Source organism: Mustela putorius, unplaced genomic scaffold, assembly GCF_011764305.1.
Source record: "Mustela putorius furo isolate JIRA1106 unplaced genomic scaffold, ASM1176430v1.1 tig00003834_pilon_pilon_pilon, whole genome shotgun sequence".
Lineage (NCBI taxonomy): Eukaryota > Metazoa > Chordata > Mammalia > Carnivora > Mustelidae > Mustela > Mustela putorius.
In genome coordinates this window covers 126,048,796-126,060,326 of record NW_025421987.1, presented here as the reverse complement: position 1 = coordinate 126,060,326, position 11,531 = coordinate 126,048,796, and the positions used below count along the sequence as shown (strand labels likewise).

Below are 11,531 nucleotides of genomic sequence, written 5' to 3'. Positions count from 1 at the left end.
TTGTGATATTGAGGTCCCTACACTGTGAAGGGTTTTGACCAAGAAAGAATGCTATACTTTGTTAGTGCTTTTTCTGTATCTACTGAGAGGATCATATGGTTTCTGTCCTTTCTTTTATTTATGTAGTGTAAAACATTGATTGATTTGAGGATGTTGAACCACCCTTGCAGCCTGCCACTTGGTCGTGGTGAATGATCCTTTTAATGTACTATTGGATCCTACTGGCTAGCATCTTTTTTTTTTTTTAAGATTTTATTTATTTATTTGAGAGAGAGAGAGCATGAGAAGGGGGAGGGTCAGAGGGAGAAGCAGACCCCCTACCTAGCAGGGAGCCCGATGCGGGAATTGAACCCCAGACTCCAGGATCATGACCTGAACCAAAGGCAGTTGCTCAACCAACGGAGCCACCCAGGCATCCCATTGGCTAGTACCTTGATGAGAATTTTTGAGAGACAGAATCTTAAACAGGTCTATGCCCAACATGAGCCTGACACAGGACTCTGTCTCAGGACCCTGAAATCATGACTTAAGCTGAAATCCAGTCAAATGTTTTACTGACTGAGCCACCCAGTTACTCCAATAAGCATCTATTTTAATAAATTTAATCATCAAAACAAGAACATAATTTCCATTTTGGAAAATGTTTTAATATAATGTATATAGCATATACAAAAGGTAAATAAAATATACATCGATGTTAATCATATATATTATATAAAGTTTAATATTTAAAATGTTAATATTTATTATATATTAATATATGTAATATACCTATTAGTATAATCTTTAGTATAATATATACAGCTATACTGCAAAGTTGCATATGACCCCATTTAATTTCCCTGGATGTAACCCTTGGTGTGTTCCTGATGGCGCTGCTTGTGCATAGGATGATGGACTGTCCACACCCTACTTGCAGTGTTTCCTTCCTCCCACTGGATGGTAAAGTTGCACGTACATATCACAGCAACAGTCAGCAGACTATCTTTGCAAGAACATTGGACTTCGAGTCAGGAGACCTTGGTTCAGGTTCAGTATTAGCTCTTCCTTTTTGAGTGTGTTTTTTCCTCAGTAAAACTGGGCTTCATTCACCAAACAATAAACATTTATGGAGTATTATTGCATGCCAGCCCTGTGGCTAAGTGCCAGGGGCCCCAGCTCTTGCCCTGCTTTCCTCAAAGTGGTGATGGAAGAATCAGTCCCAAAATGAACATAAATAAAACAGGAATGGAATTCCAGGTGCCAAGCTGTGCTGCTAGTGGTTTTATTAAGTAAAGAGATGAGACTGGATCTATCATGAAGTAAGTGGTATATTGTAGTGGCTGATAACTCAGGCCCAGTAGCCAAATTGCCGGAGATCACATCCTACCTCCATCAGGATTTGGAGGATATTGCTTAACATGTCCTTGAACCAGTTTTTCTCCATCTATAAAAATAGGAACAAGAATTATACATAGCTCTGTGGTTGTTGTAAGGATTAAATACATCACTGTTTTATTTATTTTTTAAAAGATTTATTTATTTTAGGGATGCCTGGGTGGCTCAGTTGGTTAAGCAGCTGCCTTCGGCTCAGGTCATGATCCCAGTATCCTGGGATCGAGTCCCACATCAGGCTCCTTGCTTGGCAGAGAGCTTGCTTCTCCCTCTGCCTCTGCCTGCCATTCTGTCTGCCTGTGCTCGCTCTCTCTCCCTCTCTCTCTGACAAATAAATAAAATCTTTAAAAAAATATATTTATTTATTTTAGAGAGAGAAAGAGAGAGAGCATGCGTGCATGAGCAGGGGGAGGAGCAGAGGAAGAGGGAGAGAGAATCTTCAAGCAGATGCTGAGCGTGGAGCCTGACAAGGAGTTCCATCCCAGGCCCCTGGGACCATGACCTGAGCCCAAATCCAGAGTTGCCTGCTTAACCTACTAGTCACTTGGGCACCCCATTTGATATTTTAAAAGCACTTGGAACAGTGCCTGCCTGACACATAGTAAGTGCTCAATAAATATTAGCTATTATTTTTATTATCTGGAATGGAGAGGCACCTGGGTGGCTCAGTTGGTTAAGCATTTTCCTTTGGCTCAGGTCATGATCACAAGGTCCTGGATTGAGCCCCATGTCCTGGGAGTGGGGGGGTCCGGTTCAGCGGGGGGTGGGGTGCTCCATGCTCAGCAGGGAGTCTGCTTCTCCCTTTCATTGCCCCACCCCTCGCTCACGCTCTCTCTCCCTCTCTCAAATAAATAAATAAATAAATAAAATCTTTAAAAAATATTACCTGGGATGGAGAACACATCAGACTAGCTTTTTTTTTTTTTTAAAGTTTTGTTTATTTTACAGAGGGAAAGTGTGCGTGCGAGTGCGGGGAGGGGCAGAGGGAGAGAATCTTCAAGCAGACTTAACTGACTGAGCCACCCAGCTGCCGCTGCACCAGTGGTTTCTAATACAAATGTGACCAAGCTGATGTAGGAGGGGGATCAGGTTGTGACAGTTTTCTCTCTACTGGTGACTTCCTTCATGTCATCTGGCCAACTAGATCCATGTCCACCTACTCCCTCCCTAGTCTGCAAACATCCTCCCAAGGCTTTATGTGCCATTGGCAAGAATGATATTCCCAGGCAGAAGATGGAGCTTCTGAAGGTAGTACTGGAACTCCAGACCAGCTCTCCAGGTCCGTATGGAGAAGATGAGGGGGCAGTCAGCTCCTTACTAGGGGCTGCTGATTCTGCCTGTTATTTAATTTATTTTATTTTAAAAAAGATTTTATTTATTTATTTGACAGAGAGAGACACAGCAAAAGAGGGAACACAAGCGGAGGAAGTGGGAGAGGGAGAAGCAGGTTTCCTGCCTAGTAGAGAGCCTGATGTGGGGCTCAATCCCAGGACCCTGGGATCATGACCCAAGCCAAAGTCAGACGCTTAAAGAGTGAGACACCCAGGCACCCCTCTGCTCCTTATTTTAAAAGGTGTGGTTTGTTTGTCTGACTGCACCAATCATGTACAGCTTCTAAAATAGCTGTTAGATTTCCAGTCATTCCATCTGTATCTTTATTTATTTTTTAATGATTTATGCAATCTGGGTAAATTAAAAAGCCCTTATATTGGGCCCTTATACATATTTTGCAAATTTTTAAAATCATATATATGCCAAGGTGTTCTTTTTTTTTTTCTTTTTTTTTTTTTGGCCAATCTATTACGTCTTTTATTCTCAAATTGCTTTTCTAACATGAAGACTTTCCAAAGAGAATTTTGCAAGTCTCTTTTGCAAGTCTCTTGCTACACTAGGGTGGGTCAGGAAAGCTTTCTGTAAGAAGTGACTTTTAATTCAAAACTCCATGAGTGAGAAGCCCAAACCATGCCAGGAGAGCAGGGAAGAGGCCTGCTGGGGGACAGCACCTGCCTCATCTCTTTCTTTCTATCTTCTTTAATTTTAATTATTAACTTAGAGAGAGAGGGAGAGAGAGCACACAAGCTGTGGGGAGTGGGAGAGGGAGAAACAGATTCCTTGCTGACTAGGGAGCTCGATGTGGGGCTCCATCCCAGGACCCTGAAATCGTGGCCTGAGCTGAAGGCAGCCGCCCTACCAACTGAACCACCCAAGCGTCCCTGCCTCATCTCCCCCATGGTACTACCACTTCTGCCAAGTTTGCTCCACTTAGTTCTTGCTACTGACTTCCCTCCTTGGCCATGTGTGATCCCACAACTTTGACTTGTTGGCCCATCCTGCCCTCTATGGCCTGAATGTTTGTTTCTCACTTATTCAGATGTTGAAATCCTTACACCCTGCGTGATGGTTTAGGAGGTGGGGCTGTTAGGAGAAGCCCAAGCCTGGAAGTCGGAGCCCTCATAAATGGGCTTATGCTCTTATAAAAGTGACCTCCCTCCCCCATCGGAAGAGTTCCCTAGCCCCTTCCTCCACAATAAATCCAGGCCCTGTGGAGTTCTCAGCAGGATCTGACCATGCCTATACCTTGATCTCGGACTTCCAGCTTCCAGATCTGTGAGAAATACATTTGTTGTTGATACACCACCTGGCCATGATCTTCTGCTATAGCAGTCCTGAGCAGACTAACACATTAGCCTTTACTATCCCTTTCAGCATAGCCCTCCCCCAGCTCATCCTGTCACAGGTCAGCTGGGTAGGAGGGAGTTAATAGTGGTAGAGAGTTGTTGATATGAAATAAAATGATGGCACTTCTCCCCTTTGAACGGGAACTTAGGGTGCAGACTCCCATGAAAAGGGGTGTTATTCTGGCATATCGTGACTGATATTCATAGTCCTGTATGTGTCCAGCTTCTTAGTGTTCGTATCAGTTAAGGACTTCATGGACAGTCATGGACTGGTCTGTGCAACAGGTGGCTTAGGAGAAGTGTGCTGTGGTAAAAATGCTTCCTAAAATCTCAGTGGTGGGGCTACTGGGTAGAGCATCGCACTCTTGATTTCAGCTCAGGTCGTGATCTCAGGGTCGTGAGACTGAGCCCCTTGGGCTCCGCACTCAACTTGAAGTCGGCTTGAGATTCTCTCTCTCCCTCTTCCTCTGCCCCTCCCCTTGCTTGAGTGCACATGCTCTCTCTCTTTAAAATAAATTTTTAAAAATCTTAAAAGAAAATCTCAGGGCATCTGGGTGGCTCAGTTGGTTAAGCATCTGCCTTTGGCTCAGGTTGTGGTCTCACGGTCCTGGGATTGAGTCCTACCTCAAGCTCCCTTGAGGAGTCTGCTGCTCCCTCTCCCTCTGATCCCTCTCCCTCCAACCCCACCCCCCAACTTGGGCTTTCTGCTCTCTCTCTCAAATAAGTAAAATCTGTAAAAAAATAAAATTTCTGTGGTTTAATAACAGACATTTTTATGCATATGACATGGCCAATGCTAACTGGCTTTGGCTCTGCCGAATTCCACAGGTCTTCACCATCCGGGACCCAGACTGGAGGGGATCCTTTATCTGGGACATGCAGATCGCCTGGAAGAAGGAAAAGAGAAAGATGGTTGAACCACATGATGGCTCTTAAAGCTTATGCTTAGAAGTGGTGTATATTACATCTGTTTCTATTCCACTGGCCAAAGCAGCTCCATGGCCAAGCCTGAGGTCAACCAGGAGCAAGGATACTCCCACAGGGAGAGGTGGTAAATATCTTGAACAAATAAATAGTCTCACATAGTCCCTCACAGCCAGTAGTACCATTTGGTCTCATTTTGTGGGTGAGAAAAGGAAGCCTAAAAGAGGTAACTCCATGGAGGTCATAGATTCCAACTCAGCTCCATCTGGCTTTAGAGTCCGTCTTTCCTACCAAGGAATCACTTTGGGGGATTTTTTCTCCCTTTACACTGTATAGGCACCTGGAATTGTAATTTATTCAGGTTATAACCACTTCTAATCAGCCCCAGGAACTTCTCCATGAAAACTTCTAGAGGTAAACCACCCTAGAAAGGTTTCTGGAAGGATATGAAGCTTCTATAGAAAGAGGTGGGGCTTGAGGAATTGCATCTAGGAGAGCTGACTCTATTCCATTTAGTTATTTTTTTTTTTTAAACTGTTGAATTATTTATCTGCTTTATGGGTTTGTGGATCCTTAGGCAGGGATTACCTATCAATCTATCACTGTGTGTGTGTGTGGTGTCTGAGCTCCTCAAAGCTATTTTTCTAGGTAATTTTAGAAACTTCCAGATTGCATTGGATATTTATACTCACAAAAATTATTAGTGGTGGAGAGAGCGCAACTCATCATCTTTTACCAAAGAGCAACAATTTTAGATTTAGAGACCTAGTTGCAGCAGCTCGGCGTGTGTTGGGGTGGGGGGTGCAGGGAAGAAGTTACAGCCAGCAGGTAACACATCGCTATGATTGTAAATCTGTTGCGTTCCTTTACCTTTAGCGCACTCTAACCCGTTTTAGGGTCCCTGGTTCCCAGGGTTAGGTGTTTATGGTAACACGGCTCCCTAGGTTTGACTTGCCAGATTTATGGGTCCGTCAGGGTGGGGATTAAGGTGAGGCGAGTGAGGCACCCAGAGCACTCAGCGTAAGGAGGCACTGGCAGGAACCTAAGTTCTCTGGCCCCACAGTCAGGGCCCTGGTATCCATGATGCATTTACCATAACTCTGCAGCGTGAAAACGCTGGGCGCTGAGCTCACCTGCAAGAAAGAAATTTCGACCTGCCCTCTCTCCTCTACCCGACAGGCAGGAGAACCTGGAGGACGTTGCCGCCCTGTGACTTTACTCGGCCTGTGAGGCTCACTGCCAGGTTACCGTGTACGTGTATCTGGCCCAGGCTCGGTGCGGAAGGCAGACAGAGGGACTGTGCGTGTGTGCCTGTGTCAGGCCGGGCGGGTCCATATCCGGGTGGACCGGGTGGGTGGGGCCGCCCCTCCCTCCAGGTCCCGGGGTGGGTTGGGGGTGGGGAGGAACGCGCGGAGATTCCCTGTCGCCCCTTCGGATCCGAGAGGGGGCGGCAGAAGGAACGCGAGGGTGACAGGGCGTGCCCACCCTGCGGCTGGGGGCCCGGCAGCGCCCCCCGCCCCCGGGACCGAACGGCCGCGGGGACTCGAAAGAAGAGGAAGAGGAACCCGAGGAGGGCTCGCCGAACCGGCCACCCGCTCGGAACTTGCCGGGGAAACTAGTGCGGAGGGAGGGGCCGGGGCCGGGGCCGCGGCGGGAGGAGGGGCGGCCGCAGCTGCATCCAGCCCCGTTGGCTTCCTTCCCAGCTCTCCTTCGCCTCCTCCTCTTCCTCCTGTATGAGTCAGGCATTTCCCGGGGATTTGGAGCAGCCACGCGCGGCCCGGGCGCCGGGAGCTGTAGCAGCAGCCGCCGCCGCCGCCGCCGCCGCGCCAGGAGCTCCAGTGCCGGGGCCGCCACCGCGGCGGGCACCCGCGTTCCCGGCGCGCACGGACCATGGAGAGGGCGGCCCAAGGCGCAGACGGCGGCGGGGGCAGCAACAGCAGCAGCCGCAGCAGCAGCCGCGCCACCTCGGCGGGCTCCTCGCCCTCCTGCTCCCTGGCCGGCCGGGGGGTCTCCAGCCGGTCGGCGGTAGCGGGGTTCGGCGGCGGGGGCAGCCGGAGCAGCCCCGGCTCGGTGGCCGCTAGTCCGTCCGGAGGAGGTGGCCGCAGGAGGGAGCCGGCGCTCGAGGGCGTGCTCAGCAAATACACCAACCTCCTCCAGGGCTGGCAGAACAGGTAACGCGCCCGCCGCCCGCGCCACCGCGCGCCCCTCCCCGCGCGCCGCTCTCCGTGTCTGTGTGTGTGTGCGTGCGCGACTGTGCCACCGACCGAGCGGGAGCCTCCTCGGCGGGGGCTCTTCCTGCGCCCCGGCTCCTTTCCAGGTGCGGCGCCCGGCGTGGGGTGTGCTGTGACCCCACCCCAGCACCGCAGTGGCGGGGAAGGGGGGGCGAGAGCCCCGGTTTTCTTCTGCACCGGCACCTGCGGGGACTGGAGTGGCGGGAGGAGCCCGCTGGTCCCAGGGCCCTGCCTGCTAGCGGTTTCCCCGCACTCCTGAAGAATGGCTGAGGAAGGGAGGCGGGGGTGGGGGGTGGGGGGGGTGTGTCGTGCTTTGTGCCTGACTGTAAAAGCTTTAATACAGCTTGTCCCATCAGAACAATACTCTCTGTAATATAGTTCCTTTACAACTTTAGTGTTTAAAAACACCACCACCACCGACAAAACCTTCCACTTATTCGGCGCTTTCCAGAGCGCGTGCTACCTCCTGCCCCGTCGGAGGCTTGAGACCTCCAATCTCTGCAACAGAAGTTTAGTTTAGTTTTTTAAATTTAAACAACCTCTCCCCTTTGGAAATAGACAGTTTGCTATTTAAATTGTTATTTCCCCCCGCTTTAGGTGCCCTTTGAAGTTCTTTGCTCACTCACTCACCCTCACAGTTGGGAAACCTAGTTATGACCAGGCGGAAGGATGGGGATGTCTAGGGAAGGGGCTCCCAGCGCACTTGTATTGGTGAAAATATGTGGGGCTCAATAGAGAGGATAGTGAGGAAGACTTGGATGGAGAAGATGTGGTGCTGCCACTTACAATTCTTTCCTCCTTCCTTCCTTCCTTCCTTTCTTCCTTTTTTAAAAATACTTGTTTTTCAAAAACAAGCCAGAGGGAGATACAAACGTCCATGCAAGAGGAATGGGGATTTTTGGAGAGTTTGTTGATTAGATCTTTTGTTCTGCTCTTAATAGCCCTTGGATCTTAGGACTTGGGGTTCTTAAAAGGATGCTTGTGGAGTTTGAACCTCACCCTGGAGACTCTTGCTTCTCTCTGCTGATTAGACTAGATTCCTTGGTGCTCTCTCCCTGCAGATGGATTGGAAACGTTCAGATTGCTTCCAGCTGAAACTTTGATCAGGCAGGTATTTACAGGAAACTCAACTAGGAGGAAGATGACTCCCTAAGTATGGACACTGAGTTGTTTCTGTATAGATACTAGAGACAGAGAACTTTCTGAGTCACCTGGGTTTCCTCGGAGATCTGCTACTATGTCAGTGGAAGTTGCACTGTAACTTTTGAATCCTTTTATTTCTCAAAATAGACCTGCTGTGTGCTGTTGCCTCTCCTTTTCCTCCTTCAGTTTTTGAAAGCTGAAAAAGAACAGGTAGAGTGGGTAGAATGAGGGAGACATGAGATGACTAAATCTGATTTCAGTTCTTGGTAATCGTGCTGTATTGGGGACAGCGTCTGTTTTGTGTGTTGGGCAGTCACTTTAAGTGCTCTTGCTCTCTCTCTCTCTCTCTCTTTTTACAAGTAGCTTATGAGGCCAACAGAGATTTTACCCTGGATTACAGTTGTTTCACTTGGGGACGTATTTTACCTGCAATGCATATTAAAGGATTTGCTCTTTGCTGTGGATTTAGGAGGAATTGGAGTCACTCATGCTTTTGTATAATTTTAAATCCACTGGGGTATTTAGGTTATGCCAGATCAGGAAGAGGCAAAACTGATGATAATAATAGTAGGAATAATAATAGCGATGTGATTGCAGGCTGTGTAGGTGAAATGCGCCGCATACACTGGTGAGGTCTTATCTTTGTTGAGTTTGTTTACTGTGGTCTATAGCTGCCAGTGTTTCTTCTTAACCCCAGTACACTCATGATTTTCTCAGTAACCACTGACTCCCAGAGCATTGTCTCTTTCTAATGGTTAATATCTCAGTGGCCAGGTCTCTGTTCCCCACATCTGTGTTCTCTGAACTGTGGCCGAGGGTCCATTAGTGGTCTGGAGAGGATTTGTGATGATTCAGTGATTGCACATTTTTTTCCTTCTCAAGGAGAGGTCTGGAACAGTGAAAAGGAAAAGAGAAGAAGAGAAAGAATACATTCACTTGTTCATGAGTTTGTTTCTTCAGAGACTAAATTTATCGAGGACCTACTATGTGCTAGGCACTGTTCTAAGGGCTGGAGCTCTTCCACTTGATTTTAGCCAAAAGGCCAAGAAGTGCTGAGCTGGAGCTATTCCAGTGTGCAGAATGGACAGGCGTCTTCCCTTGAAGTAGTGCAGGGCATGCAGAATTAAGAGGAAGGAGTCCAGAGCTCCCTAGTCTAGGGGAATGCCTTGGTATAAACAGCGGGGTGACTCGATGCAAATTACCTTTGCTTTTGGACCTCATGGTATATTCTTTTGGCAGTACTTTTTAAGTTGCCTACAGTTCACCACAAATCTCCAGCCACGAAGTTCTTAGCTAGCATGTGTTTCCAGACTGCACCCTTCACCAGTTTCCAGAATGTGGTACCTATCACCCGAGAGCAGTTTTTATTCAAGTGTCCTCTTGCAGGACCTCATGTTGCTACAGAGTGTATATTCTAACACTCAGTGTCATTTTCTGCCACCATTCACTGGTAGCGCGCTTGGCCCTGTAGCCACTCCCCCAGGAAGGCAGTTTGGGGCGGAGCATAAGCAAGGTGATGGATAGAGAGGCTCCAGGAGAGAAGGCTGCATGCGGTGGGACACGTTCAAGTCAAGAGAGTACATCCAGAGCACTTGGGCTCACACCTATGGGCTGAGGGAGTGCGAAATAGATCAGAGCATGGTGAAAAGGTACACTGAAAAGACTCTATAATCATTACAGCTAAGGGAAAATATTTCTGGTATCACAGTAAGGTGTAGTTCTATAAGATGGTGTTAAAGAGGGAATGCATCCAAACAGATGAACAAAACAACTGCAGAAGTGGCAGGTGCTATGAAGATGAAAAAAATACAGTTGGCCTTGAACAACCAAGGGGTTAAGGGGACCGAACCCTGTACAGTCGAATATCCTATATAACTTTCAACTTCCCCAGAACTTAACTACTGATAGCTTACTGTCAGCCGAAAGCCGTACCAATATCATAAACAGTTGATGAACACATGTTTTGACTGTTATGTGTCTTATATATTACAATAAAGTAAGCTAGGGAAAAGAAAATGTTATTAAGGAAATTATAAGGAAGAGAAAATATACTTACGGTACAGCTGTATTTATGTAAAAAAAAAAATCTGTGTATTCCTGGACCTGCACAGTTCAAACCCCTGTTGTTCAAGGGTCAACTGTATTTAAAAAATGATGAGAAATAAGTATTTGTGGAAATGATTTGTGTGGATCTAGTGTCTTTACTGCTACTCATGTTTTAATCTAGAGAACTATCTGTTCACTCCTGTTTTGGTTTTCATAGGGAGTGAAGCAGAGGAAGAGTGAACCCCAAGAGCTAGGAGAGGCAGGCCAGTGCCAGGTTACACGGCACCCTGTAGGCCAGGGGAAGAATTCGAGGCTGTGTTCTGGTGGTCCAGAAGGATTTTAGGCGGAGAGATGACACATTTGGATTTGTGATTTAAAAAGTTCACTCCAGGGGTGTTTGGGTGGCTCAGTCAGTTAGGCATCTGCCTTCGGCTCAGGCTCAGATTGTGATCCCAGGGTCTTGGGATGGAGGCTCACGTTCAGCTCCCTGCTCACAGGGAGACTGCTTCTCCCTCTCCCTCTGCCTGCTGCTCCCCTCTGCTTGTGCTCTGTCTCTCCATCAAATAAATGAATAAAATCTTAAAAAAAAAAAAGTTCTCTCTGGGTACTATGTGGAGATGAGGTTTTCAAAGGGTCAGTCAGATAGGGAAGCAAGAGACCACTGACGAGCTCCTCACGGGGGTCTAAACCGAGGACACCAGTGGCTTGCCCTTGGGGGACAGGGGAAGTGGAGGAACAGTACATTTTTGGGGTAGGGAGGCTAGAAATTGCTGATGGGTTGGATGAGGAGGTGAGAGAGAGAGGGGAGCCAGGGAGAACTTTTGAGTTTGGAGCTCTGAGAGACTTGGGATGTTGAGGTGTTCTTTATAGAGATGAGGGTCACAGGGGAGGATAGGGGACAACCAGGAGTTCCCTTTGGGCTGTGTTCAGTTTGAGATGTCTACACCTAGTGAGAAATTGGCTATATGAACTCTAATTTGCCCTAAGGCTAATTTTAGTCTCACCCAAGAGAACTATTTTGGGTTTGCTCATAACAATAGGTGTTTGAGAAAGTAATTTCTAATTGGATCTAAAAGGTGGTATTTAAATACTTGAGGGTCCTTATTGCCATTCAGTTTTTATTATCTAGAGAAAA

At 47.6% G+C, this 11,531-nt stretch overlaps 1 protein-coding gene across 4 annotated transcripts in view; it reads left to right on the top strand.

The window, feature by feature from the left end:
- Positions 1 to 6,718: 6,718 nt before the first annotated feature.
- OSBPL10 (oxysterol binding protein like 10) overlaps positions 6,719 to 11,531 on the top strand; it is a 318,653-nt gene continuing 313,840 nt past the window's right edge. Inside the window, exon 1 of one of the 4 annotated variants that reach the window (XM_045089004.1) lies at positions 6,719 to 7,147. In XM_045089004.1, the coding sequence (XP_044944939.1) occupies positions 6,867 to 7,147 (281 nt within the window). In that variant the 5' untranslated portion in view covers positions 6,719 to 6,866. The remainder of the gene's footprint in view (positions 7,148 to 11,531) is intronic. The other 3 variants (XM_045089002.1, XM_045089005.1, XM_045089003.1) reach the window with 3 other exon arrangements.